The sequence below is a fragment of the Ascidia mentula genome, chromosome 4, assembly GCF_947561715.1.
Source record: "Ascidia mentula chromosome 4, kaAscMent1.1, whole genome shotgun sequence".
In the NCBI taxonomy this organism is placed as follows: Eukaryota; Metazoa; Chordata; class Ascidiacea; order Phlebobranchia; family Ascidiidae; genus Ascidia; species Ascidia mentula.
Window position 1 is genome coordinate 18222205 of NC_138569.1, and position 26684 is coordinate 18248888.

Sequence of the window (26684 nt, forward strand, 5' to 3'; positions counted from 1 at the left end):
CACCCCAAAGAGACTGAAGATAGTTAGGTTTACAGGCCTCGCAGCCCTGGTATTGCAGCCCAGCTAGATCAGATGATACATTTAAATTCGTTTATTTTAGACACAACGATAGAAAATGGTTAAAAATGCACGAAAGCGTTGGAAAACAATCAATCACTCGCGTTTTAAATACTTTCAAAAACGTGGGAAACGAAAAGCAATTCGCAGCAAGCCAGGCCCGTGTACTTCAAAGCACCTGGCAGAGCGGCACAAGGAAACCTTTGCATCATGTATTGCGGCCCTTCATGCAACTTTAAACTGACGTCAAAAGGATTTTGGACACAAGGAACAGTTTAAACTTGTCAAGCAACTTCCTGGTGCCGCAGACGACCATTTCAGAGTCGCGCGTGCTTTACGGAAACCGGGGCAGGTGGATTGGTAGCAATTAATCGTTGGCTTACTGGCAAACCCAACCCGGAGAAACGCGTTTGACGCAAGCGGTTTATTTCTTGTTCTATTTGGGCGGGTGAACGAGGGTGCCAACGACGTTGATCGATTGCCAATCGGCATGGCGGCACATACACCTTGTTTGTGCTACGTTTGATTAGGTTTGGTTGAAAGGTCGTAGGGTTTACACTGATTTAGGGCGCGATATTTTAAGGCTTATCAAGGTTGAAGGATTGTACAGCTACAGCTGCACGTTCACGCACGAGTCTTTATTGCGAAACAATTATTCGTGTTTACGTATGTAATATTTTTCGCAAAACGAGTCAACGTATTGGATGAAAAATTGTGAATTCCACCGATGTAGGCATGGAATTAGACATTTTCTTCCATAACGCTTTATAATGAAATATTGAACATTGAACTTATTTCAAATTTACTACGATTGTAACGATATTAACCTGTAGCCATTAAACCAACATTTCACCCTCTTCGACTCGAACCGCTTATAATGACGCCATTCTGCTCATTAGCCCCCACTGGCGATAAAACAATTCCGCGCCCTTTAGCTCTGCTGTTCGAGCATGTCCTGCAAAGACACGGGCAGATAGGCGTCTCCAGCCTTTTGGAAAATAACGCCTTTGTCGATGTAGACAATATGGTCGCCCAGTCGGTATAAGGCTTGGCCGTCCCTGTTTCTCGGCAAAGGCATAAACAGAAGACCCCGCTCCTCTGCCCGCATTTGGACAACCTCCTTGAAGCTGGCGGGTACAGACGCGGACGGAGCTGTTCGCTGGTAGCGGTAATCCTAGAAAAGTGGTGAAGATTATTCTGAGAGTTTGGAGTAATAGTTACATGTTCGACGCTTAAGTTTGAATGATCATGACTGAGCCACCTAAAACGCTCAATCAGCTTCAACCATTTTTCAATGGGCTTAAAAACTTAACCCTTGTCTTGCATGTCCCTATTGTTCTGTCAGTGGTTTTGGTTTAAAAACAATAAGATCTTGTCAATAGGCAGTGAGTGGTTAAATGCGTGCTTTTTTGTTGGGATTGTGCAGATTATATATCTCGATTGTTTTCTTCGGTACCAAGTCGACATCAGTAAACAGCAGTTTGGTGCAACATAAACGTAAAGTAAACCTGGAAGTTATAGCCGAACTCGAACTGACAAGTCCAACGGTTTAGAACATAACATCATCGACCACAACTAATCACCATCTAATCTTATTAAACTCTCTTTTGTTTCGTGACAATGACTTAATAGGATGTTGTACGTCACGTTTATCGGACAGCAAACGACCTTCGGGTACGGCGTCATATTTGTTATAGATAACTGACTATTTTCTGTCAAATGTTTGGAAAACAATAAATAAACTTGGTGGGATTAAGTGGGCCACCCACGATAATCAATGTAGATACAAAGACACAGTGTTGAGTCAACGAGTCTTTATCTCAAAAGCTGTATTATTCCTAACCGCCGATGCCACATGAGGAAGCAAACCAGCGGATTATCGCATTGATCGTTGTGAATTGTCACAGAAGTTACGTAAACCCGACCGTGCTTTCGGGAAGCAGATAAATTACAACAAAGGTGGAATTGTTAGAGGCTGGATTGCACCGTTTATCCGATGGATGACAATTGATTTTAATACAAAGAGTGTTAGTTTAATTTTGCAGGTGAAACACCATTATGAAGTCTCGTCGTATATCACAGACGAAACGTGGATTAAAAGAGCACTAATTTTCGCTGGAAAGTTAGCCATGTTGACAATTGCATTATGTCTGCCAGCAACAGAAGCACAAACTGTCCGCACATATTTTTGAAACATGGAATAGAATTTCCATCGGTGCGTTACAGTTTCGTACAGTGACGAGAGCAATTTTTACCTCCTCTGGTATTTCTTGTTCCGCCTCGTATTCAACCTGTTCTTGCTTCAATCCTTCAACAGCTCTGTTCATCATCTTGAGGGCTTGCTTGAAGCTGTCCTGTGATATCACACATGTAGACAATGAGAAACGTGATTATGGAATGAACTGAAGGTTTGGATTTGGTTTTTGACAGAAAATTTAGCTGTCTTATCATGAAGAAGAAAATTGGTTCAAAACTTACAGTTACAATTATGACATCAACACATACTTTATTGTGGTTACTTTAAACAGAAAAAAATGATTTAAAATTAACGATTTAATTCTGTTCATCTGGCATAAGGTTACGAGATTTTTATTACAATTAACGATTCGTCTACCACCCATGCGGTTGCAATAAAAATCTTGTAACCTTATGTCGGAAGAACAACAGTTCTTTAAAATTGCATGCCTGACAGCAAAATAGCACTATAATAACGATTCAAGACTGAACTGCTGTATACCGTGGTTTCTAATTACCTTTACAAAGGAGTTGTTGTGGAGTTCTTCGGAGAACATACTTTTCCAACCAGTGTACCACTTGGTGACCTCATCAAAGTCAGCGTTACCATTTAACCACAAACTAAGCGCCTGCAACCATTTGGGGAAAAAGTGTTTTTCGAGGAGGGTGATCAGACTTGGACTCGGAATCAGACCCTGAAAGTACAAAGATTTCCCTTCAAATTGAGATACGAAAGTGATTGTTAACGTTGAGGTTAGCAATCGTTATTCATCACAGTGTTAAGCTCGGTCAATGTTATAAGTTCGAAATACACGGTAAAGCTATGCCTGAAAACATTAACTGTCACTACAGGTATATTTCGTTGCTACTTTCCATTGCACAAGGTTTGTAAGTTTATGTAAGTTATATAAGACGGTCAAATAAGCGCAAGGTGGCGATGTACCTCCCAAGCAATGACACACTCGAAGTCTTGCAAGTCTTGTTTACGCGGGTCGACCACAAACTCCTGAAGGCACTTCGCTACAACACACAAAGGGAGAGTGAAATTCTGCCTGTCAGTGTTTAATCAGCTGATGGTACAACGGGGAAGTTATTCAGCGCCAGCATGCAGACGTTGAACATACATTAAACAAGTACGTAACAATATGAAGTCACGAACCAAGTTTTGGAAGTATGGTTTTGATGACAAACGCATCCCAACTCCCGCGCGAAAACACCTTCTGCCACGGTTCAATGATTATGCGCGCTGACGGGTCACGTGGGTGCCACATCTGCAAGGCCGTGGCGAGTTTGTGTCGAATCGGGCCGTACCTGACAATACAACCAAAATTACCATAAATGTTAATGCAGAAATTTCGCCATCTCCGTACTCACGCGAAAAATAAAGTACAGTAATGCTATTTACATGGGATAATATCTTCTTTATAAAGTATGAAACAGATCCCGCGAACACTCTGGAAATGCCACTTTTGGTGCCTGATCGGCCCAAGGCATTTTCAGAGGGAAGAGAAAGTTACCCTTGTCTTACAGTGATTCGAGTCGCTCATGCATGTGGGGAAGCCAGGGGTGGATCCACGAATGGAGGGGCACAGGATCAGTTAAGGGATTCCACCTGTCCACTTCCTGCTGCAACCGGGGAAGCACCTGTTGTAAGAACCAGATGCTTTATTTGTATGAAAAGAAAGTTACAAGGGTTTGGTGATCGCAAACCAAGTACTTCTCAGGTAAGTGCTACAAACCATTGCGATATTGTACCGACCGCCCATATTGTATACACGATTACACCATTCATAACTTTTTCGTTTCCTTTAATGGGTAGTCTACATGTTAAGGGAATAAAACAATACCTGTCCTAATATAAATCTTACGTGTTATTTTTCCTCCGCAGTCCAATAATTTAATGAGACATGCTTTAAGCAACTATGTCTTTTAACTAACTAAAATATTAAACATAAAATCAACACAAGATGTTATATCGACCAGTTGAGTGAGAGTATTCTCCAGCATCCATGATGGAAGAAGTGGCATCCAGTGTTCAATCAGATCCAACATGGGATCACATTCATGTGGGTCCCATAACATGATGGAGGATCTAACAAAGGGCATCCATACATCCCACATCATGTGTTGGTAGACATCAGTTTCCTCCGACACGTTCTAGAAACGAAATAGATTGACTCTATAGTCTGCCACCATAGGACAAAATTGAAAAACAAAAACCTAGTTTTCTGAACATTGGAATGAGGTTTATATCCAACATACAATGGGAAATGTTGAATATTTATACAAAGGCTTCATATTGAAGCCTAAAGTTAAGATATTATTGGAAATACTGTATTCTGGATTGTATAGAAATCAGGAGTTATAAAGATACACCAGCAATATTCAACCTTTTGCGCCGTGGAACCCTTAGTTTGGATGTATTACAGAACCTCACATTCATTACAACTTAAAAAACAATCCACTTAAAGTTGATGGCACCCCTATGAGTGCTTCCTGGGAGATTAGGGTTAGAGCTCTGTGTTACATTTATATAACATTATAGACATGTCGCAATAAGGGTAAAAAAATGTTTATCTGGGCACTTTGCAGTAAGCACAGATTTTTTCAATGATATGTCTGGTTGAAATACATACCTGCACTGCGTAAGAGCTTTTATCCAGTTCAAACATCAACTTCAATCGTTTCATTCTGCTTAAACCAAACTTCGGATCTTTCAATGGTTTCCAACTAAACAAAACAATTTGAATTAGATAACATCGAAAAACTGCATCCTGAAGAGGTTTCACAGGAAAATTATCAATTTATTTTTGGTGATGGACCTTAGTTGCAAAAACAGTCTATGACATTGTGCCTTAAGACTAAATGTGTGTTGAACTGATATTTTTGGAATTTAATAGTCTCTTCTTCTGGTACATTAAAAATGTAACTTTATTAACCATCTTGCCAGAAGAACAGACTACTAAAATACAATATGCCTGGCAGGAACAGAAACATTATATTTGTTTTTGGTATTTGTGTTTTTGGTAAATTTGAAGGAGCATCATTGGTGAATTGATCCACCAATCAATGGGTAATGAATTTCATGTTTTTGAAACATTATTGTAAATCTTGCATTTGTATACACCACCTGTGGGGCAATCATAATACCTTGGTGCTGTTATGAAAAGAGACAAAAAACACTGTCGCTTACTTCGCAAAATATTTTTGTAGTAAAGGATATACCATTACCCTTGCTAGATCAGACAGCTCAAACATCCTGTATTCTGCAAAGTATTTTTCCTGCAAAAACACAACTATTGCATTATCACCTCATGACAGCAATGTAAGAGTCACATGCCAAGTATGGTTTATAGTTTCAAAAATGAAAAGAAAAAAAAATTGTGTGTTAACAACAAAAAAATAGTTCAAAAGTTTCCATGTACCTGTAGATCAGCAATTACATCGGCAAAGTGATCTAACAAGTCCTCGTGATCATGCTCAGTGGTAAGCTGCTCTTCACACAATTTAATAGTCCGTAGGACAGTCTACAAAACAACAAGTGTAAAAGATGGAAATTTGTAAAATCACACAGAATTTTCGTTACCTCAACTCTGGATATCTCCGCTCCCTCTTTTTCCAAAGTCTCCTCAAGTTTTTCACGCTGATGTTCAAGACCCACAGACCGATCCTCCTCATACTGCTTTTGTCTGTCCACCTGTGAATAAATATCACGCTTGATCACATCAAAGTGTCTGACCACTTTTACAGCTCATTACAACATATGTGTTATAAAAGCACTTCCCACTTCAAAATTACGATTTCCCAAATAAAACCAATTCTAAACTATCAAACAACCAAAATTTCTAGTTTTGAGTAATCTTTGAAATTAGTGAAAAAAACATACAGATAATATTTTCTGTTCAGTTTCTTCAATCAGCGTGTCGAGGTTGTGGAGGAGTTCAGGACAGGAAAATATGGCAGATCGGTTTTCTCTTTCTTCAGCATCTTCATCGCTGTCAACATCTGATCCGATAGCAACCCTTCCAGCGATGGCATGGTACCTATATTACATTTGACCAGTTAGTAATGTTTGAGAAGGCTTACTGTAATGAAAAACCCTAAATTGGAAGGGCTTAAGTTTGTCATGAAGTTTCAGGCACAATAATTATATAGCAGTTAGGGTTCCTTCCCGGGAATGTCTCGACGGGATATTCCCGGGATTTCTCGACAATATTCCATTCCCGAATCCCGGGAATTTTGATTTCACTTCCCGGGAATATGGCAACAAAGCAAAATAGATTAAGAAGTGAATAAATTTTCCTTTTTTTGCTTTTTTGGATCCTATGAATCAAAATGATGACCCTATTTTGTGTTTTTCAATCAGTTTTATGGCGGAAACTTACACTATAAACGACGTTGGTACGCATTTGTAAGCACAACGTAAAAATTTTGTAGGGCGCAACCTAGCGGTACAAAAATTCTGTTTATTTTTTTTACGTTTTATAGCTTAACATTGGCGAATGTGATATTACTTGACGGGAACTTGCTAAATTAAATGTTTGCGTGTGTAATAGACAAATTTTAGTCGTTTAAATAATGCAATTCCGCACGAAAAAAATGCCAATTTTTTTGTCGGGATCCCGGGAATCCCGGGAAATTTTTTTTTCATTTCCCGAATCCCGGGAAGTAAAAAATCCGGGAAATAGAGGAACCCTAATAGCAGTACTTGGTATTTGTTATGTGAAAGTTAGAACCCCAAACCTGTTTGGTGGCTTTTTAAAGGTACTTTAGTTACAAATTAAAAAGCTTAAACTATTTTATGAACAGTTAAAATATAAAAGATTCATGATAGCCTTAACTGCAAGAACATCACCAACAACAATAAAAGAAGCAATTAGCCTACCCAGAAAAGACTTTTTTTTCTTTTCCAGTCATATCGATGACTTTAACATTGGCCAGAACACTGGGAGCTGCTGAAGGCTCGGGTGAGTTATCCTTCCTTCTTCGCACCGTCCTACCACTTTTCTTTAGCTCGTCGATAGTCTTGTACTTGTATTTTGGTTTCTTCTGTTTTGGTTCATCTCCTTTTCTCCATTGCTGAAGCTCAGACTACAGACAAAAAAGAGTGTTATAAAAGTAACAATTTTAACAATGAACAAAAATTATTGTGGAAACAAATGATTAAAACAGTGCTATTTAGCTGACAATACTGCTCAGTCACCACTGATAAGACCTTATAGGCCAAAACAGTGTGCAGTGTCTGCCATTCACCACACAAATATTGTGTTTGTAGATCAGGTTAGAACTGAATGGTAAAAGGATAATTTCCAATACACAGATAAGCACAGAATCTGTTTGGCAGTCTGCCAAAGATTTTTTACAAAAACAATTTACTTTAAACTCATCATCTTCTTCCTCTTCTGAATCTTGTGTTGGAAAGTGAATCAGGGACTGCTTTGTTCGTTCTGTCCCAGCAGCACCCAGCCCAACTTTCCTAATTCGCTTGTGAGCTTCGATCGGGTTCAAAATACCCTGGTTGCCCTTTCCAAGACCTTTTCCAACTTTGTAACCCATCTTTTGCATCAGCTTCATGCCTGGGGAAAATGATTTAAGATAAATCAAAAGATACAAAACAAAATTTGTGGTTGTATGCCAATGGAAATGGCACATCAGCCTTACCAATTCCTTTTGTGTGTCTTTCGAAATTTGCAAATTGATTATCAACTTTTTCCTTTTTTCCTTTAGTTTGTAAGCTGTATGACACTCCGGGTTGCCCGGATTTTTTTGTAGTCGTAGCAAATGATTTCTTTGACTTGACAAATGCATCTTCCCTAAAAAAAAACAAATCACAATAAATGAAAAATATCAGAACAAATGAAAAGATACTTGCCAATATGCCAAGGCAAAAAGTGCCCATAATCAGAGATTAACATATGTACCTTTATTTTGTAGCCCTTTGCAAATTTTGCAGCCACTGTATATACATACATATACTCATTTGCAGCTTTGCAATAACATGGCTTTTTTTGCACATATATATTCATTTTTATTTATGTTTGTAAACACAAGCATCAATGAAATAGGGAATGCCTACAATGGAGTGGTAGAGTACAGTCAGGTATATAAACAACAAACAAATGATTGACAAACTTTTGTTCTTCCTCAGGTTGCTCATCATTTTCACCCTCTTCTTCCTCCCCCTTGGGATATTTTCCAGTCTCCTTTACTCCACCACTCACAAAATTCACAGGGGTAGAGTATTTTTGCTTCTTTTGCTTGAAAGCTCTGAGAATCACAATAAAACATCATACCAGATTGGAAAGTTTGTTATTTTTGTGGAGGATTTTTTTTTCGCAATTGTTACTTGTGCGGACGATCGCAACATGTTTTATATGTCAATGCATTAGCTAATCAATATTGAGCGGAATATCGGTATTTTCGAAAAAACGACATTTTTTTCAATCTGGACATCATACAAAAAATGGCCAAAGACATAGAACAGAAGCGCTTACGTCCAACCACTTTCCTCCTCGGTGGCCCACATGCCATAGAGAGCATCTTCGCGGGTTTGCTTGAAAGTTGGTCGGTTGACGTTGAATTCGTTTAGCAAATCGCTGTTGCTCACACTGAAACTCTCCACTTCGTTTCCGTCGTCGGAATCGTAAACTCCAGCCATGACAAACGGTTTCTCCCACTATAGCTTTAACTTTTACATAGCAATCCTCAAACTATGTGGTTTTCATTTAGAAAAAAAGCCGTTTCAGAGAAAGCTTCTCTTTCTATATTTCAATAATTAATAACTCAAATTTACTGAAGATTCGTAAAGAAGCAGCAAACAGCAAAGCAATGCATTGCGCCATTTCCAATAAATACTATTACGGTTCCTCCTAAGGAACGTCTTTAGAACCCAAACAAACAAAATCAAATATTGCTCTAATAACACGAACATGTAAACGTAAAAAATATTTTTTGCCAATTACGACGTATTTTTAAAGCAAAAGTGCAGTTACCGACTTGGTTTTGTTATCTTTATGCCTTACAAAAGTTCCGTTAATGTTTCTCAAAAAAGCAAATGCACACTGATCTTATAGAGATCAGTGCAAATGCACATAATTTCTGTAAAATCTAACATTTCAAGCCATCGGCATAAAACAACTTAGTCAAATCAGTATTACAATTCAAACATAAAGTAACGAGATGCTCTCGTTGAATGTTTCCTGGTTATTCTGGTTATTTAGAAACTCAGGAAAAGCTTCCTGTAACTGAATCAGGTTTCATTAAAACTCTTACAATCATTGCAAATTAGCAAAAAAGTTAACTTGCTACTTTTTTGCATTGGTGGATGCTTTATGTTGTCTGAGTAATTGCCATGTGTGTTGTGCTTTGTACAAGTGAGTCAAAACTAACAAGACCCAGAGACCAACAGAACGCAAGTCGGTACGAAGTTATTTTTACCGACGTCCCCGTCGCGGGTATGCTGTAAATGGTGTCTGGTATCATGACATACAACGGCTCCGGACAATAAAACATCACGTTTGTCAGAGATATAAGATTACCGCCGTTAAAGGACCGTGTCCGGACGAATATCATCGCAGTTCACATGGGTTTTGAAATAACGATGCCTGTAGAATACATACCGGTGGGTTTATAAAAACCAATGTATATAGATGGTATTGTGATTTCCATTATAGCCTAATACCAGTTGTTCCTTATTAGCGATCAAGGCCTTTACGCCTGTCTGAAGTTACACGGCGACATGTCAGGGGTTGTTTTCACCTATATTGGATACAAGGCCATTCGCACTTTTGGGTCTATAAATACCTAGTACTAAGCAGATCATCTACAGTATACAAAGCGAGCAGCAGTAGAACTTTCGGGAATGCGTCAATCGAATATCCTTGAGAAGCTGCGAACAAGGGCAAATCGCGGCTTGCCCGCTATCGGCACAAAGGTAACATTATACGGACTTGTTTCGGATAATTCCGGTAGCCAGATCAATCTATGGAGGTCATACCAACGTCCTGACGCGAGAGAGTGGAGGTTCCAAAGACCAGTAAGTCAGCGAAAGACGTGCGAAGTTGCTCTTTATAGTTTAGCTGAAAGATATGTTTAGTTGGTAGCTTACTATACGATGAGTTTGCGATAAATATTAGAAAAAATGTCAGCTTACTTGTAACGTTAGTTTGTGAAGTGCACCAACGAGTTTCTCCGCTAGAAAACGGGATGAATTAAGGTATTCGGATGCTGTAAGTTGATCCGTAATAGTTCTAATGGATGCGTTGTGTTAAAATTGTTGTTCGATGGCATAAAAATATGATATCGAGCCTTGCTTGCCATGAGTTAACAAAACTTTGGGTGTTTAGGTCATGAAGTCTTTGCGCAATGTTGGTCTATACGCAATCATTAGGCCGCTTGGTCGCCCATTCGGCACTTAAAACGTCACAGAAATAAAAAAATCAAATCTTTAATTGTTTGTGTATTTGGATTTTTCATGGTCTAACTAACAATCTAACTATTTGCCTTGATTTTGTAGTGTAGATTTATGTAGAAGTGTTTATACACACATTAGAAGTAGCAATTCGTAACAAAGATGGCGGCCATGTGGAAGAAAACTCTCCCTGTTGCAGTTCTGGCACTTGGTGGCACTGCAGCATACATGCACAACAACGAAGCACAAGCAAGGCTGCCTCCCACCCGCCCTCTTAGATACCCGCCAAGGTTAGTAACTCTTTTGTTCATTGTTAAATTTAAAAAAATATAACAAACTAATGATGAAATAAATGCGTTTAATTTAAGTATATGTGCCTGTGTCTCATGTACATGGGAGTTGTTCTTATGTCAAACCCCACGCAAAGATTGTATATTTAGGCATTTGCAACGTCGCTGACTAAGTTATAATTAGCTCACAACAACCCACAGTCTTTCATTAAAGTTAGCTGTTTATTAAATAAAACGAAATATCATACAGGCAAGTCTGAATACATTTATTGCACTTTGGACCTTTAACGGGAAAACACATTTCACCCTTCAAGCGGCAGTTTTGTAAGCGGAAAAATATGTACACGGTGCTCGTTAACTAGCTGAGCAAACGACGCGCGAAAAACATAAGCCAAGAATTCTACTTCTTTCTACGCGTTTTCTCCAGTTATTTCAGATGTGAATAACTGGTGGTTTACAGTTCAAGAAAGTCTCGCATGTAAATCCGGTAAAGTAAAACGTGAATAGAAAATGTAGAAATGTTAGAAACTCATTTGGAACTTTAGGTAGACGGAAGCAAAATTGCAACTAGCAGTAAAAACAAAGCGCTAGGGCGTTATACAAGACATCATCGTATGTACGTCCAAAGCGAATTTCTTAACCGCAAGACCTTGTACACTAACTGCTCTTTTTCTTCTTGTTCGCAAAAACCACAGAAACAACTATTACTATGATTAAAAGTAGCAGAACCACCCCAAGAATAATCCACATCTTCTTGTTCTGCAACCAAAACTTTCGACTTATTTTCGTTGCCTTCTTTTCAAATATGCTCGCGTTCTCTTGGAGCTGATGTGACTTTTCCTACAAATGAAATGGTTTGAGTTGAAGGTTTAATGGAATGTGAACCCTAAGATCCCAATTTACTCCCAGTTAAACCACACATCTATAAACATTCGTATAATTGCGCCGTCAATAACAAACTTTACCTGCAGCTCATCTAATTTGTCTCCTCGGTTGGCAATATTCCTAGTGTTGTCTTGCATAATTTGTACGACCTTTTGCACCTAAAACAAGACGACATTGTATCAGAAAAGGATACCAACACAATAAAAATATATATGAAGTCAAAATATATTTTACTATACTCACAAAACAGTCGTCAACAATCGCATTTATCACAGCAAAGCATCCTACATAAATCTAAACGCCCGCGATTACCGGTTTTGCTGGTTTTATGCTGAACAAAATATGTAGCTGAAACATAACATATAGCGTTTCGTGACAACATAAATTTCGCCGGTTGCTCAAAGTTCGGTGTCTTTTACAACCAAAATTATCAGAACATGTTGACATATGTGACATCCGGACATTGTTTACCGCTACATCCATCTGCTGCAGGTTAGCGTTGTTCTGTTTAGGCGGCGCGCGACTGTGCGTAGGTGAGGCCTCTTGACTCGCAGGTTGCGGAGTATCGGGTGAAGGAATTAAGCTTTGCTTCCGTGATGATGAGCCGGGCTTGTCGGGCATGGGCGCGAAAAGAGTTGTTTCCTCTGGGTCTGTCAAAGTCAAAACGCGTTTGTGGTCTTGGCGTGTTTCTTTAAAAATGTAATCGAAAAATGTAATTCGTATGGCTGGGTTACAGTAGCGTGTAAATATTAACTCAAACGCATTTGATGTTTTAACTGTCGCAGAAAAAAGTTATTACAAAACAACCCAACGAATTTAAGTAGGCGTATCACGCACACCAAGGCCTTGGGCTTGGTAACATCCGTTGACGTAGCGGAACAAAGCACATATTATACGTTTCAATGGGCAAGATTATGTAGGGATTGAAAGAATTACCTTGGTTTTCTTTTCCATCGTCTTCTTGTAGTTCCTCCATGGTTGCAAACGAAACTTTATCCTCAGATTTTTTCGGGTTATCTCGACCTCGAAATGTTCGCCTCGATCCGCGGCCCCGTGAAAATCTTCACGCGAAAAATATGTTAAATTTATTTTTTATTTAGCATGAACAAAATAACTTTCACGCTCATTTTCCAACTGTATTATATGTTTTGCTTTTAAAAAAGGCAACATCCGCTTGATGACAGCGTTAATCCTGGCTCTCCAGTTGTCGAACCTTATGTACATATAATTTATATCCATCGTTTATATCAGTGCTTAAACGACCAACAGAAAAATACTGTGTATTATATTATGACGTAACTTGTATGTCACCTAACGACTATTTTGACGCAACCTGCCTAAGGACGGAATATCCTTATGACTAATAGCATTTATGTCACCCGTGTCACCTCATTGCAAACGTATATCAACTAAATTATGTGTAATACAACGTCGAGCCCTATAAGTGCTGGTTCTTAAAACTTTTGCGCCTTTACCCGATAAACATGCTTAAAAGTAGAGCATGGGGAGCTAACAACGTGCAAAATCCTCACGTTTCGGATAAAATTAGAACCAAACCAATACGAAAATTTCTCGAATATAAATAGTCGGCCCGTAAAAAGTTAGTCGAACACACGCTTTTCCGAGTATTAAAGCTCCGTGTCTCGATGTCGCATAAAAGATATGGAATGTTTCCTTACCCAGCGTTAAGTTCCTTGGGTGGCGGGGCAGCACCGGGTTTAATTTTCTTGCCCTGTTTGTCCCTGCACTTTCTGCATTCAGGTTCAATCTTATCTTGGCACTTTTCATGGACGTTGGACCCACATTCTACAAACAAAAACGCCATATGTGTAACGCCAATACAATAACCGCTTCTTCATTAAAAATGCTGATATTGTCAATACAGTGCATAATCCCGAAACAGCCAAGTTTGTGATATTGTTTTCAGCATATGACCAGTTATGTGATTGCATAAAGTTGTGGTAATTGTGGGTAATGCTTCTCACCACACATATATATGAGCTACATAACCCAACAACGTGCATAGCTGTGTTCTTAAAAACCGCTGTTCAGTTATAACGTGATGCATAAACCGGTGCGTTCTGCATGCGAATAGGAAAAGCTGTGCGCCGCTAACCACAGACGTCGGTTGTACCAACATCGTTGATGCAATATAGCGGCAGCCAACAGTCACAACACGTAGCGAATCGCACAAACGAAACCAACTAATGATAAAAGGGATCGTTTCGTACCGACATCGAGCTATTCAAAAACATTCTGTTTAAAGGCATGCGAAATTATGCGTTTATTATGTTCCAAGCATGAAATGCCGTGAAAATAGGCGTTATGTAAACCAGGTGGTGTTCAAAAGACCAACGAAAGAGTTTAAAGATGATTTAATAAATCTTGTAACGCGGGTACTTCCTGACCTCGTCAAGTCGGTATATTAAAGAATAACATTAAGCTTCCTTGAGGCAACTTTCGTCAACAGAAAGCACCCTACGCTTGTGCCTGGGAATTACATACAGAAGATAGGCGGCAAGCATTTAGCTGTTAGTAAACCCATTAACCGACTTCAGACCACACGTCCCCACTATAGCTAATTTTCTACCTATACCGTGTAGTTCATACATACGTGCTTCAGGGGCATAATTTGTTTTCCAGATTTGTATATAAAAACGCAATGAATATTGATAAAAGTTGGGATCAAACCGTTTGGTTACATAGCTTAAAATTTAAACGGCTGGTGTGTCAAACCGGTTTCCATCACTCTCTTCCTTCCTATTATTGCACTCACATCACCAATAGATACAAGTATGGCGATGTAACAGCGAAAGTTTTCGTTATAATTTCTTCGTCATCTCGAGGATATTAAATTAGTGTGGAGCGGCAATATGTTTTCCCCATTCACAAACAGGCGATTTGCTTGAGAACAACCATTTATTTGACGTGCATTTCTGCAGGTGTTAATCACGGATGTTTCTATATTCGCAAAGTAACCAATAATTCCCCGCAATGCGCAAGGGCGAGTTGGCGAAACAGAACAACTCACCAGAACACTTGAGCCCTTGGTTCACGACGCCGACGAGCATTTTTCCGCAATGGTCGCAGAAAGTCGGTTGTTTGTATGTGCGTTCTCGAAAGTTGTGGTGACCCATGATCTGGAGACACAACGAGAGGTTGCAGTGAAGATATTTACCATGTGCACTGTCAACCCATAACACGCATCTCTAGGGTAAAACCGGGCTTGTTTCTGCACTACTGCCCGCATCAGAAATTTACATAACCGCGATATTTCGAAAAAAACCCGCGCTTTGCGGTATCGCTCACCATTTCTATGCAGCTCTTCGCTAAATCTTCTTGACATTTTTCGTGCACGTCGGTTTCGCATCCTAGTTAAAAACAAACAGTTAATTGGATAAGTGAATTAACGTATTTTGTAAACTTTGACATCAGTAGGAAAGGGCAGCAAAACTTAAACCATGCATAGACATGTTATTGGACACAATCGCAGTAAAGTTAAATCTATATGCACAGATTGCATACAAGCGTGCCTCGCTGGTTGAAATGCGGTGTTAAATTTCCCACAGAAGTTGTTACAAGCAACAGGATCTAAACCCGGCGCCTACGTTCCGCACAGGTTTAAAACAGTCCTCTTGTAGGCCTGTAGAACAACGACCAAGCTCGAAGCCCAAACGTCACAACTTACTTTTGCATCTGAGCCCTTGCTTCATCACCCCAACAAGCAATCCGCCGCAATGCTCGCAAAATGTCGGCCTCTTGTAATTGTGCACTTGAAACACATGCTGGCTGACCGACTGCATTGTGTCCTCCGAGCTGTCTTCAAACGGGTTGTCAGGCGAGGGGGTTAATTCGATAGAAGGGGTCTCTTCCAAAAACGGGTTATCGCTTTCTTCTGCGGAGCCGAAAGGGTTTGTACGTGTCTTTTTCGCCTTCTTCGGAGCTTTTGCTGTGTCTTCTGAAAAGGGATTGGTGCTGCTGTTTTCTGCTTCGAACGGGTTGGACTGCAAAATACGCAGGCTTGATTATACAAAGATGAACATTAAAACGCACGTGTAAGTGATCCAACGCGAAACTCACCATTCTATCAATATAACCTGGATGCCATATAACATGTAACCTTCACTTAACCCACTTAACCTTTACATAGACTCGCACTAAGTCTTCGACAAAACTTGATAAATTAGATACATTAAATAGGATTTGCTTCAAACAACTGTAAACATCGCCCATTTAGACCTATTTAGACCCCACCTTACACCTTCTTTTCAGAAACCAGCTAGTACAGCGTTAATGCAACTAATCTCTCTAGTTTCCTTGAGAACTTCGGTGCGTCATGACATGATAGATACACGCGTGGCCGTCATCACCGCTCGCTTACACAAAAATGTGCACCCCAAATACACTATTTTGTGGCACTAGTCAAAAAGGTAACTTGCCGTAACTTGTATCAGCATACAATGTGCTGATCGCCTGCCTGCAACACTCAATTAACGTTAAACTACAGAAGCTGTAGCGGCGATACGGATGTACCGCCTAACTCGAAGAAAGACAAGAAGTCAGCTTTGTGTGCTACTTCCTTTATACCGCCTCAGCCATATACACCATCCCTCGACGTGCTGTTATAGGAACCGAGCCGCCATTATGAATACATCATTAAGATGCAAATTGGACAGTTTTATTGAAATTCGTTGTACGAGAGAGATATCATACAGTCTATATCTGTACTTTAACACATTGCCAGTACGTTGGATGCAGGTTTATAAAATAGTCAAACAAAATCTATTGACATGGCGGAAACCGGTTACGTCACATACAATGTTCACCTCTTACCCGACATTATAGTTGCGAAGCATTTACCAAGAAAAAACAACTTTCCCGACGACTTACCTTCTGTTTGCTGAGCACTCGAAGGGAGTGACGTCTCCTTGCTTGTGCGAGTCAGTATTCCTTCTGCTGCGAATATTCAGTGATCTCACATCTGTTTACGGCCGCAAAAGGAGAGGCTGATGCGATCGTCACGAGAAACTCACTTACTGGAAGCATACAACTTGCAGAGCCCTACGTGATGAGTCATCCGCGAAACGCGGTCACCTGCTGAGCTGTTGCCTAAACTGTCCTGCTCAGTCGCATGTGCATTACAATAACAACAGAAGCACAATGGAGGCGACCGCGGTTCAAAGGCTGGCGTAAAAACGTTGCGCCGCATGCTGTTGCTGCGAAAATTTGCTTTTACCAACCGCAACCTGTTGATCGCTTGCGTTCGCCTACACCCACACTCATATGACCAGTTTGTGTTCAACGTGTCGAGTTACCTAAAAAACGAACGTACCTTTTGCATAAGTACACATGCCTCAAGCTGGTTGCTTTCACAAACTCGCTCAGTTTAGATACCGTATAGACGTATGGAATATGTATTTAGAGGCAACACTTGTGTTTCCGATTGTTACGACTGGAGTGACCGCAAGTACCCATTCTATTTCAAGTTAGTTTTGTCCAAACACTTCTATATACCTGATGGCGCAACATTACTTGGCGTGCCAAACGCGATTCTATAGGGACCAACACTACCACTGCTACCAACATTGCGTAAAAAAACGTCCCACTTCCTTCGCCTATGATGTGGCGTGAGTGCGCAGTTAGGCATAATTGATAGTTTTTTTGAGCTGCCAGCGCTTAGATTTTGACACCTCCATTCGACGGACACAACACCGGTGTAACTGGTTGTGAGCAATTTCCGCAAATTCTGCCCTGCGGACCCGTTGTGCTCAGGGCAAAGTTAATTTGCGTGCAACGTTGCTACCAAACAAATAAGCACCGCTGTTACACGGCATATATTGGAGAACAAACGTTTTTTAAAAACTATAATGTATTGAAAACAAATCGTTTTTACAGAGAACTGGAGATCGTATGATAAAAGCGGTATGAAAAGTAGTATCTCCAATATTGTCACAAAAACTGTAATTTATAGCTTCTGTACCTATTTTTGTGTAAAAATGCTAAATAATTTACGGTCTCACGTAGTTTTCACTTGCTATGTCCGGAAACAAATGTAATGCATTGATTGAATAACAGCCATTCGAGGTTATCTCAATTTTGTATTGTCGTATGCGCAACATTCGTCAATTGATTGAAATTCATGCAACTGACATGGTAAAAACCCTTGTTTTACAGCGCTGACTTTCCCGACTTATCTAAGCACCACAACATCATGAGCAACCACCTCACCCCAGGCGTCTACGCCAAACTTCGCGACGTTGTTACCCCCAACGGTATAACCCTCGACCAATGCATACAAACAGGAATCGACAACATAGGACATCCCTTTATCAAGATTGTGGGGTTGGTTGCCGGCGACGAGGAATCGTATACGGTAAGTGACGTTTTGTACCAAGACAACAAAACCCGATTTGTTTGTTCAGGAGTTAAGGTCAGGGATTCCGTAAATTTCCCTACATCAACAGGTCTATTTGCTTAGGGGGTGTCAGGGTTGTCTCCAATATAAACCAGTTTATGAAAGGCAAATGTTGGTACCCCTCTCAATGTAAACACTCCGATATTGTCAGAAAAGTCACAGCGCTCAAAACCAGCTTGCCAGACTGCCTTTTATCGACTTTCCAATTGTTAAAGCGTTAACATATTGATAAATCCAAGCACCGGGCATGGAAATGAGTTATTTGAAGATGTCTTCAATATTAACGGAAATGGTTTTGTTTACATTTCAAACATTTCTTTTCCAGGTATTCAAAGATCTGTTTTACCCCGTCATCAAAGAGAGACACAACGGTTACGACCCGGAAATTGATATTCACCCAATCGATTTAAACGCCTCCAAAATTAAGGGCGGCAACCTCGACGAGAAGTAAGTAATCATAGAAAAAATTACAGAAAATTGCCCAAGCCACAATCTCAGAAAAAGTGCGCATCAAATATCAGTGTGAATACCCACAGACCACACAACAACGAAATCGAAATGTGTTTCACGCGAATTCTTTTTTTGCCCAGGTACGTTCTCTCTTCCCGCGTCCGCACCGGGCGTGCCATCCGGGGAATCCCCCATCCCCCAGTGTGCTCGCGTGCAGAGCGCCGCGAAGTGGAGAGAGTCGTCACCGACGCGCTGAAGGGATTGTCGAACGAGCTTGCCGGCAAATACTACTCACTCACCACCATGACCGATGCCGAACAGGAACAACTGATCAACGTATGTGTAAATGCTTTGTGGCATGAAACAAGAGGCGTTTTAGGATTTCAATAAAAATATAATGGCCTGGTAACACCTAAAAAGGGTAGGTATGCTCAATCATATAGGTTTCAACAATTTGTGCTTGCCATCTTAAATATACAAGTGTTTGGGAACCTGTTTACTTTTGTACCCACTTCAAGCAATATGTGTTTTTTTTCATGAGTGAATCTTATTCCACATGAGTAAAGGGAGCGAATAATTGTTGTGCAAAGTTATCTCAAAAACTTCCAAACCCTTTTTTATATTTGGCACGATACCGCATCACATAAACCGCTATCAATATCACAACAGCTGTTTTACTTTATATTGTTAACCACAAACTACGCGCGGTCAACGTCACGCACCAGAGTGCAAACTTCCTTATGTTTATCTAATCTTAAAGGATCACTTCCTCTTCGACAAGCCCGTCTCCCCCCTTCTAACGTCAGCGGGTATGGCACGTGACTGGCCCGACGGTCGTGGCATCTTCCACAACGACAAGAAGAACTTCCTCGTGTGGATTAATGAGGAGGATCACAGTCGCATCATCTCCATGGAACAAGGCGGGAACATGAAGGCAGGAGATTCGCTAATGTTGCACCTAATTATTTCTCAAGTTTTCTATGAAACCTAGTAATACCATGCTTGTCGGGAAAAGTTGCTAATTCAGCTTGGCTGCAATGCCTTGACTGCGAAGCCTATGAACCTATGCAAACCAAACTGTTTTTATAGAGTCCAAAGTTGAAAATTCGCCATAGAATTAACAAAAAATGCTTACAGTCGGTGTTCGAGCGTTTCTGCAAGGGCATTAACGAAGTGGAAAAGCTCATCGAGGCCAAAGGCTGGGAATTCCAGAGAAGCGACAACCTCGGCTACATCCTCACTTGCCCCTCAAACGTTGGCAACGGTTTGCGTTGCGGCGTGCATGTCAAATTGCCCAAGCTCTCACAGGTAACGTGGTTGAAGCGTGGACAGTAGAGGAAGTGACGCTCGGGACCAATGATGGTGCGAAAAGCAGTGATTAACGTTGGGTTTTTCGTGTGCTGCAGGACCCGCGCTTCAACGAGATCTTGGAAAAGCTGCGTCTGCAGAAGCGTGGAACAGGTGGTGTGGATACCGCTGCTGTCGGTGGAACCTTTGACATTTCCAACTTGGACAGACTCGGCAAATCAGAGGTACAGATTTAAGTTTTGGCAAAAGGTCTTTTTATGGCATATGTTTATGGACCGCTTGCAGGGAAAATCGCCATCAAAGGCTAGGCAAAACAGGTGTTGACCCTGCCAATTATTTGTTAGTGACTGCTGTCGTATTGTAAACAACAGTTATAAAGCAATGCACGCCCTGTTATTGTAGCAATTATGCAGTTAGGCCGTAAACGTACTGCTTTATCAATGGTTCGCTTTACAACTAATACCTCTTGATGTTGTCCACAAACAACTAGTTGTTTTGTTTGTTATTCGCTTAATTGTTAGAGCATAAGCGCTCAATCCTGCTAAGTATGCAGGCCTTCATATTTTGAAGCAATACGCTTATAACATGCCACTCACATCCTTTTCACATATGCATTGCTACGTTTATTTCGTAAAGGTCGAGCTCGTTCAGCAAGTGATCGACGGTGTCGGCCTATTGGTCGACATGGAGAAGAAGCTTGAGAAGAAGCAGAGTATCCAACATCTCATCCCCAAGTAAAGAACCTCACGGGATATGTTTAAATGCTGTATATACGTCGCTTTTGCTTTAGGAAATTATAACTTTTATCTCATGAGATTATAAATATAGGTTATTTTCGTTTTTTCGACCGGCTGTACAAAGTTTGCGTGTTTATGCCCCGCTAAGCGTCTTTACAAACTACCACACAGTATTATATCAGTAGGTTTGCACGTGGTAAAAGCCACATATACATATTTCTGTAGCGTTTGTGTGTGTGTCGTGTTGCGGCAACGTTTAGGCCCTGACATGATTGAAAAGCCTTTGCACAGCAATGTCTGTTTCGCCGATGGAGTTCCGCATAATCCCTTGGTCCGTAGAATTGTATAGACAGTAGCTGATGAGTAGCCACGTATTCTTAACTGTGTGCCCTTTCTTGCCTCTCACTATGGACCCAAAGCCAAGTAATACACGTAGCAGGATAACGATTGCAAACGTAGAAACATAAAGAACGTAGAAATAAAAAATAAATTACATAATTTTTTTTATTATTTGCATCTTATAGATTTTTGGTGGTTATTGACTGACGAAATTTTTCGAAATGTTAACGATTTTTTACTACTTACGTCCCTGAAAACTTCCCATAGTCTCCTTGTACATATAGTGTGGCGTTTTCTTTTTTGCATGCTTGTGCCCCTGTAGCATAGATCGGGACGTGTTTTTACTGCAGTTTTATTAAACCCCTTATATACAACCCATAATTACTCCAAAAACAAACCTATGAAATAGTTCACAAGTGGTAGTGTAAGTTTGCAGTGAAATATGTAACTTCTCCACACGTTTCCACATCCTATGTTAAGCGCTTAGCCTTAGAATTGCTGTTAGGTGCGCACGATCCAAATGTAAATATGAATTTTTCTGTAGCCGTGCAGCTTAGGCAGCTGCCCCGGAGAGCCTCATCCATGACTTTACCTAATGTGTTCCGCACGAGTAGTTTTACAATATGATTTTTGTGTTAGATATAAAATTGCTTCTTGATCCCTTTCACCTTCCGAGTAACAGCTTTCCGATTGATTATTAATCTAAGATTATGCTTGTTAGGGATTAAAGGCAGCTTGTTTCGCTTTTTGCATTTGTACATATTTGCCGCTTGCCGTTTTCTTGCCTTACACGTTTTGCATCTCTGGGTCAATCCTTACAGCTGGTGGACTTTCCAGCACCAGGCACATCACTGTGAAGAGAGTAGTCTTTGTTTTTCTAATAAACATTTGCTGTTTTTACAAGGCGGTCGTTTGTTTTGAGTGGCAAAGATCCCAGATTTACTGCGTGGAGTGGCGACGATCGCTTGTCTTAAAATATCAATAATATTTAATATACAGAAAACGATGAGCGAGTGATGTCACAAACCGACAAGAATATGCTTTGGCCGTTTGACATATAAAAAGAAACATGTAGTTTTTTGTTAATAATCATCTGTTTTATTCGTAAATAAGCTCAAGCAAGTCCGTCGATGTCATAATAGGTATGCAGGGCGATTGACATAACACAGCGAAGGGAACAAAACAATATGGTTTTACTACAGCAGGATAACTCATACAATAATGAGTGCTATAATGTTTTAGAATATGCGGCCAAGTGTCACCCTAAACGAACTTTTTAAATCTTGCTGGTCAACTGCCGGGCCCTATTTATGCGCGAATGTTCGAAGAAACACAATACGCTAAGTTGTACACACGCCAAATTCAAACCAATGGCGTGCCAAATGCATTACCTGGCGTTGTGCACCCCTGTACTGCAGTTTACAGCTAACATTTTCTGGGCTGATCAATCCTTAAACCAAGATGCAGCAACATTAATAAAAATGCGAAAATATGAAATAGAAATATGCTTGAGAAGATTAGGCTCGAATTAGCAATGACAAATAGTGGGGATATTGTAATACGAATCTGTCGAATCCGAATGTTTTTATTACATCGGTACCCAAGTGCTTGTGATGAAACCATGGTACAACATGCAACCTATCACGAAAATGGGTGAAATTGACCAAAATAAACAGGCTAACGGATTTATCTTAATTGCGCTTATAACTTCACCGAATATTTGGATATTTGCGAATACCAATATAGTGATTCGGTTTCGACGTATTGCAAAACATGCCAACAACATGCCTACGAAATATAGACTGACTAGTACAAGGTGTAGAAAAGCATAGAAATCATACTACATGAAATAAAACAACAAGTAAACCCTTCATACCGAGTTAAATTCCCAAAGTGAAAGTGTATCAAATACCTGTGACAATCACATAATGTGCAGCTTTGCTATTAAACATTGGCAAACACTTAGCCTTGTGTGTCATCTTGTCAGTGCTCCAACAACAATAAATGTCTAATAACGCGGTCAACAGCACGATAATAACCAGGATAGAAACCTCTTGAAGAAGCTTTTCGGCTGCGGTTCAATATCCTCTGCAATAATCCGAGCCCGCTCGTCCTCTGTAAGGTTGCTGGCCTGAACAATTTGTACCTCGTTGGTTACAATATCCAAGACAAAATAATTTGAAACTCGCGTTAGTATTAAAGGAAAGTATGTCATTTAAAGGTAGAAAGTATATGATTTAAAGGTTAAATCTGCAACGTAAAACAAGAAAAACCTTTTCTAATGTTTAAAAGCAATGGAAGGTTTCGTCATTACTTTTGTGACATTTCATTAAAGGTATAGTTTAATCCACTAGGACAGAGGTTATCAACCTTTTTCGCGGTCTGTACCTTGTTTATTTTGTTCAAACATTCGCCGTGTCACTTTAAAAGTTTTCAGGAATGAAGTCATGCAATCTTATCCCCGTTGTTGCCGAATAAGTTTAAATACGGATGCACATAATATTAAAAATTGGTTTCAAATTGCCACACAGTTTATTATAGAGAGATTTATTTGACTAAGCAACTTCATACCTCATGGAATCTAATCTCCTACCCACAGTGGTACAAGCACCCCCAGGGCGGGAACCTTTGCTCAAACACATGCTGGTAACTACTTTATAAACGGGAGTTGTTTTCTTACCACAGAGTAGGACGAGGTTTGTTTGGGAGCCACAGAGAGTGGGGAGACTCTCTTCTCCATTGAAGGACTCGACTGCACGGACAGAGGTTCGGTTTCTACCGGTTTGGGAATTTCCTGTTTTTTGAACGCCGTTCCCTCATCCACTGTCGAAAGATGTTGATGGAGTTACAAAAATGAAGAATTCACAGCAAACTTTAGAACTTACTGGTTTCGAATTTCGGTTCCTGTGGGCTCTCCGCCTCGCTTTTCCGCGGAGGTTTTGGCGAGGCTTTTTCAAATTTCACTTCGCCAGTGGATTTTCTGCAAAAAAAGTGGATTTTCTAAAATGGTTTGCAACGTCACTTCTCAGTTTTGTGGTAAAGTTGTTCTGTTTTTGTTTACTGGTACTTGCGACGTAGCACAGTGTTCACTCATACTATATACTAATTGTATAATTTGCCAGGTAAAACCTAAATTTTAATCCTGTTGTACACTTGCTTCTAATGCGATTGTTTAAATGGGTGATACAAGACAAGCAAAGGCGAGTATTCCAAGCCAAAGCACACATAATCGGACTATATTGGTAAGGTTCGGCAAATGCGTCACTTCCAACGCTTATGATGTCCCCAGAATTCGCCATGGAATTATATTTCCAACAGCTAAATTTCCAACGAGTAGATTAGCATACCCGGGTTTGGCTGCTTCCTGTTTTTCTGTCTTTCCGATTCGACGCAAAGTATCTGCGCATTTCACTTCCACCCTTTCCTGGCATTTCTCGTGGACGTTGCACTTGCATTCTGTTTAAACAAGGGAAAGTTAAGTTTAGGTTGGTATATTTACAGCTGACTAATATGTGAAGTTGTTGAATGCCGTCTTGTTTGAAGAGATCATGATAACAACGTCACGAATCTCCTCCCAAAACAGCATAATGTTAATTTTGTTGCATCATCATTTTGCGATCAATGCAAATCACGGAAATAAGGAGGGTTAATATCATACCCACAAGCCACAACCCTCGATCATACTGTCAAGCACATTTTGCAACGGACATAAAATGTTTTCCAGGGCAAGGAAAGTTCGATTGCTTCGTGTATTTAGTGCCAAGAGAAGTTGTGGTAGCGGTTGATTCGAAGCACCATAACCTGTCGTGATGTATCACCTTGCGGTCTGGAGTCGGAACAGCGTTGATTACAGGGGATTTTTTACATATAACTACAGCCTCTTGAGGAAGTTTTGTCGGTACACTGCATACCCTTCCGTCCCAACACGTGGTCTAATATACACACTTTGCACGTGTGTATCATGGCGTGTATGCGCTTCACTTCCGTGACAGGTTAGTTGCTTTTATTTTAAATTTAATAAATCTTTGTCTCGGGCCGTGCTGTTTTTAACTCGATAATACTGGTTCCGCACACCCGTATAGCCGGGGCATAATTTTAAATTGGCAATAAAGATTAAAAATAGAAGTTTGTTCTTGAAAAGGTCCCAGCTCGAAGCGTGTGGGAAGCGGGGTTGCGGAACAGCTGTCCGCACGTCTTGACGTCACATTTATGTTTGCTTAAATTCCGTTAATATCCGTGGTGTGTTTGCCAAACTTCCAGCCACAGTCAACTTTCCCTATTTCAACGATTCGTGCACACTTTTGGGATAACAGTCTCAGAATTCGTTACTATTGTGCTTACAATTTGTAAGAAACGGGACTTTTTTCGATGGGTGTACCCAGCTTTGCTTTTCATGAATACGTTTTGTTAATAAATGTGACAGCTTGTGAAAGTTATACTTTTTAGAAATTTGTTAAAGCTATACATAAACCATACGTCCTGAAATGAAAACTTTTGACGGGTGGAAGTTTGCGTCATCGCAAAACATGCCTGTTTTAGGGCTGATTGCTTGTTAGAACAAGACTGTTTACTAGATACTTTAGAAAGCCTGTACTGACCCGAACATTGCAGTCCCTGGTGAAACACGCCGGCGAGAAGCTTGTTGCAAACGTCACAGAAGGTTGGGTGTGTGTAAGTGTTGGCCAGAAAGTTGTGGTGTCCCACTATCTGCAGACGTAACCATAGAGTGATTTCAGGAAAGAAACAAGGGTTTGAAAGCCAAATTACTTACCACTTCGATGCATGCACTCTCCACCTCGCTTCGGCACTTTTTGTGGACATTTATTTCGCACCCTGCAATGTGAAACAGAAACTTTCGTAAAAAACATTCGTAACAATTCCGATCAACGTTGAATGTTTTAAACTTTGTAACTATTCACAAAAACCATTAACCTAGGTCAGTGGTTAATGCTTTGTGGCCCCCTACATTAACGACCAGGGCCAATGGACACCTGCTTATCCACAAAGAACGCTAATGCCACACAAATTCCAGCAAAACAAAATCATTTCAACCAGAACGTTTCACCCGGAGAACACCCCTTGGTTCCCTGAGGGCCTATAATCCACCGTTAAGAAACACTGTCCTATAGGTAGCCTACATGCTCCAAGTAACACTTACTTTTGCACTGGTATCCTTGTCTGGCCAACCCGACCAATAGTTTACCGCAGCTGGCACAGAACGTCGGTTTTTGGTAGCTGTGTACGCTGAAGACATGCTTTGTCACGGTTTTCGCCCTGGACGATGATTCGACCATAAACGGATCCATAGCTGATTACTCACGTTGTGAATGCACGCCTTTGTATTTTCACTGCTCGTAAGCCATATTGCCACAAGAGAACGCTTTTAGTTAAAACTACCCTTCACATAAATTAAAAAATATTGCTATTTGATCAACATAAGTTGTCAGCACTGCAACAGTTAAAAGCACCAAACCAAAATAATATAACAGGTAAAGTTATTTTGTATCTATCGAAAGCCATACGGGCACGATCTAAATTTCCGCGTTACCAAGCCTCCT

The 26684-nt window shown here is 40.4% G+C and overlaps 4 protein-coding genes across 5 annotated transcripts; 1 reads left to right on the forward strand and 3 right to left on the reverse strand.

Moving 5' to 3' along the window:
• Nucleotides 1-95: 95 nt before the first annotated feature.
• On the reverse strand, nucleotides 96-9099 carry LOC145897105 (tuftelin-interacting protein 11-like). The gene is made up of 17 exons (XM_082985280.1): nucleotides 8787-9099; nucleotides 8425-8559; nucleotides 7954-8105; nucleotides 7669-7868; nucleotides 7178-7383; nucleotides 6179-6335; nucleotides 5879-5989; nucleotides 5718-5819; nucleotides 5486-5574; nucleotides 4929-5022; nucleotides 4273-4449; nucleotides 3821-3936; nucleotides 3452-3603; nucleotides 3236-3312; nucleotides 2811-2987; nucleotides 2313-2411; nucleotides 96-1231 (listed from the first exon to the last, which is right to left on the reverse strand). The coding sequence occupies exons 1-17, from the start codon at nucleotides 8948-8950 to the stop codon at nucleotides 989-991; spliced, it is 2451 nt and encodes an 816-aa protein (XP_082841406.1). The 5' UTR covers nucleotides 8951-9099; the 3' UTR covers nucleotides 96-988.
• Nucleotides 9100-10811: 1712 nt separating this feature from the next.
• Nucleotides 10812-20950, forward strand: LOC145899526 (creatine kinase U-type, mitochondrial-like). Its single transcript, XM_082988368.1, has 8 exons — nucleotides 10812-10992; nucleotides 18052-18250; nucleotides 18618-18739; nucleotides 18883-19078; nucleotides 19503-19676; nucleotides 19880-20050; nucleotides 20149-20274; nucleotides 20687-20950. The coding sequence occupies exons 1-8, from the start codon at nucleotides 10865-10867 to the stop codon at nucleotides 20786-20788; spliced, it is 1218 nt and encodes a 405-aa protein (XP_082844494.1). The 5' UTR covers nucleotides 10812-10864; the 3' UTR covers nucleotides 20789-20950.
• Nucleotides 11206-17029, reverse strand: LOC145898691 (uncharacterized). 2 transcript variants are annotated; one of them, XM_082987256.1, is made up of 9 exons: nucleotides 16768-17029; nucleotides 15566-15881; nucleotides 15187-15248; nucleotides 14909-15017; nucleotides 13557-13683; nucleotides 12814-12938; nucleotides 12349-12527; nucleotides 11958-12035; nucleotides 11206-11832 (listed from the first exon to the last, which is right to left on the reverse strand). In XM_082987256.1, the coding sequence occupies exons 2-9, from the start codon at nucleotides 15678-15680 to the stop codon at nucleotides 11650-11652; spliced, it is 978 nt and encodes a 325-aa protein (XP_082843382.1). In that variant the 5' UTR covers nucleotides 15681-15881; nucleotides 16768-17029; the 3' UTR covers nucleotides 11206-11649. The 2 variants fall into 2 exon arrangements, with proteins under 2 accessions (XP_082843382.1, XP_082843381.1); XM_082987255.1 differs by lacking the exon at nucleotides 16768-17029 and adding an exon at nucleotides 15958-16118.
• Nucleotides 20951-22695: 1745 nt separating the features above from the next.
• On the reverse strand, nucleotides 22696-26561 carry LOC145898895 (uncharacterized). The gene is made up of 7 exons (XM_082987544.1): nucleotides 26285-26561; nucleotides 25898-25959; nucleotides 25725-25833; nucleotides 24474-24582; nucleotides 24012-24106; nucleotides 23807-23949; nucleotides 22696-23257 (listed from the first exon to the last, which is right to left on the reverse strand). The coding sequence occupies exons 1-7, from the start codon at nucleotides 26430-26432 to the stop codon at nucleotides 23147-23149; spliced, it is 777 nt and encodes a 258-aa protein (XP_082843670.1). The 5' UTR covers nucleotides 26433-26561; the 3' UTR covers nucleotides 22696-23146.
• Between the last annotated feature and the right edge of the window lie 123 nt (nucleotides 26562-26684).

Bases quoted from the DNA above. Each gene is read 5' to 3' on its own strand.
- LOC145898895 (XM_082987544.1), bottom strand. From the start codon at position 26,432: ATGGATCCGTTTATGGTCGAATCATCGTCCAGGGCGAAAACCGTGACA. The intron at 24,107-24,473 runs GTATGCTAATCT...CTTTTTTTGCAG, and splicing joins CAGGAAGCAGCCAAACCCGG to AAAATCCACTGGCGAAGTGA. The intron at 23,258-23,806 runs GTAAGAAAACAA...CAAATTGTTCAG, and splicing joins AAACCTCGTCCTACTCTGTG to GCCAGCAACCTTACAGAGGA.
- LOC145899526 (XM_082988368.1), top strand. From the start codon at position 10,865: ATGGCGGCCATGTGGAAGAAAACTCTCCCTGTTGCAGTTCTGGCACTT. The intron at 18,251-18,617 runs GTAAGTGACGTT...TTTCTTTTCCAG, and splicing joins GCGACGAGGAATCGTATACG to GTATTCAAAGATCTGTTTTA. The intron at 20,051-20,148 runs GTAACGTGGTTG...CGTGTGCTGCAG, and splicing joins AATTGCCCAAGCTCTCACAG to GACCCGCGCTTCAACGAGAT.
- LOC145898691 (XM_082987255.1), bottom strand. The intron at 15,249-15,565 runs GTAAGTTGTGAC...GTTTTTAACTAG, and splicing joins GCAAGGGCTCAGATGCAAAA to GATGCGAAACCGACGTGCAC. The intron at 12,528-12,813 runs GTAATTCTTTCA...TGACTTTGACAG, and splicing joins CGATGGAAAAGAAAACCAAG to ACCCAGAGGAAACAACTCTT.
- LOC145897105 (XM_082985280.1), bottom strand. From the start codon at position 8,950: ATGGCTGGAGTTTACGATTCCGACGACGGAAACGAAGTGGAGAGTTTC. The intron at 4,450-4,928 runs GTATGTATTTCA...TTTCGTTTCTAG, and splicing joins AAAGCTCTTACGCAGTGCAG to AACGTGTCGGAGGAAACTGA. The intron at 2,412-2,810 runs GTAATTAGAAAC...GTGATATCACAG, and splicing joins ACAACAACTCCTTTGTAAAG to GACAGCTTCAAGCAAGCCCT.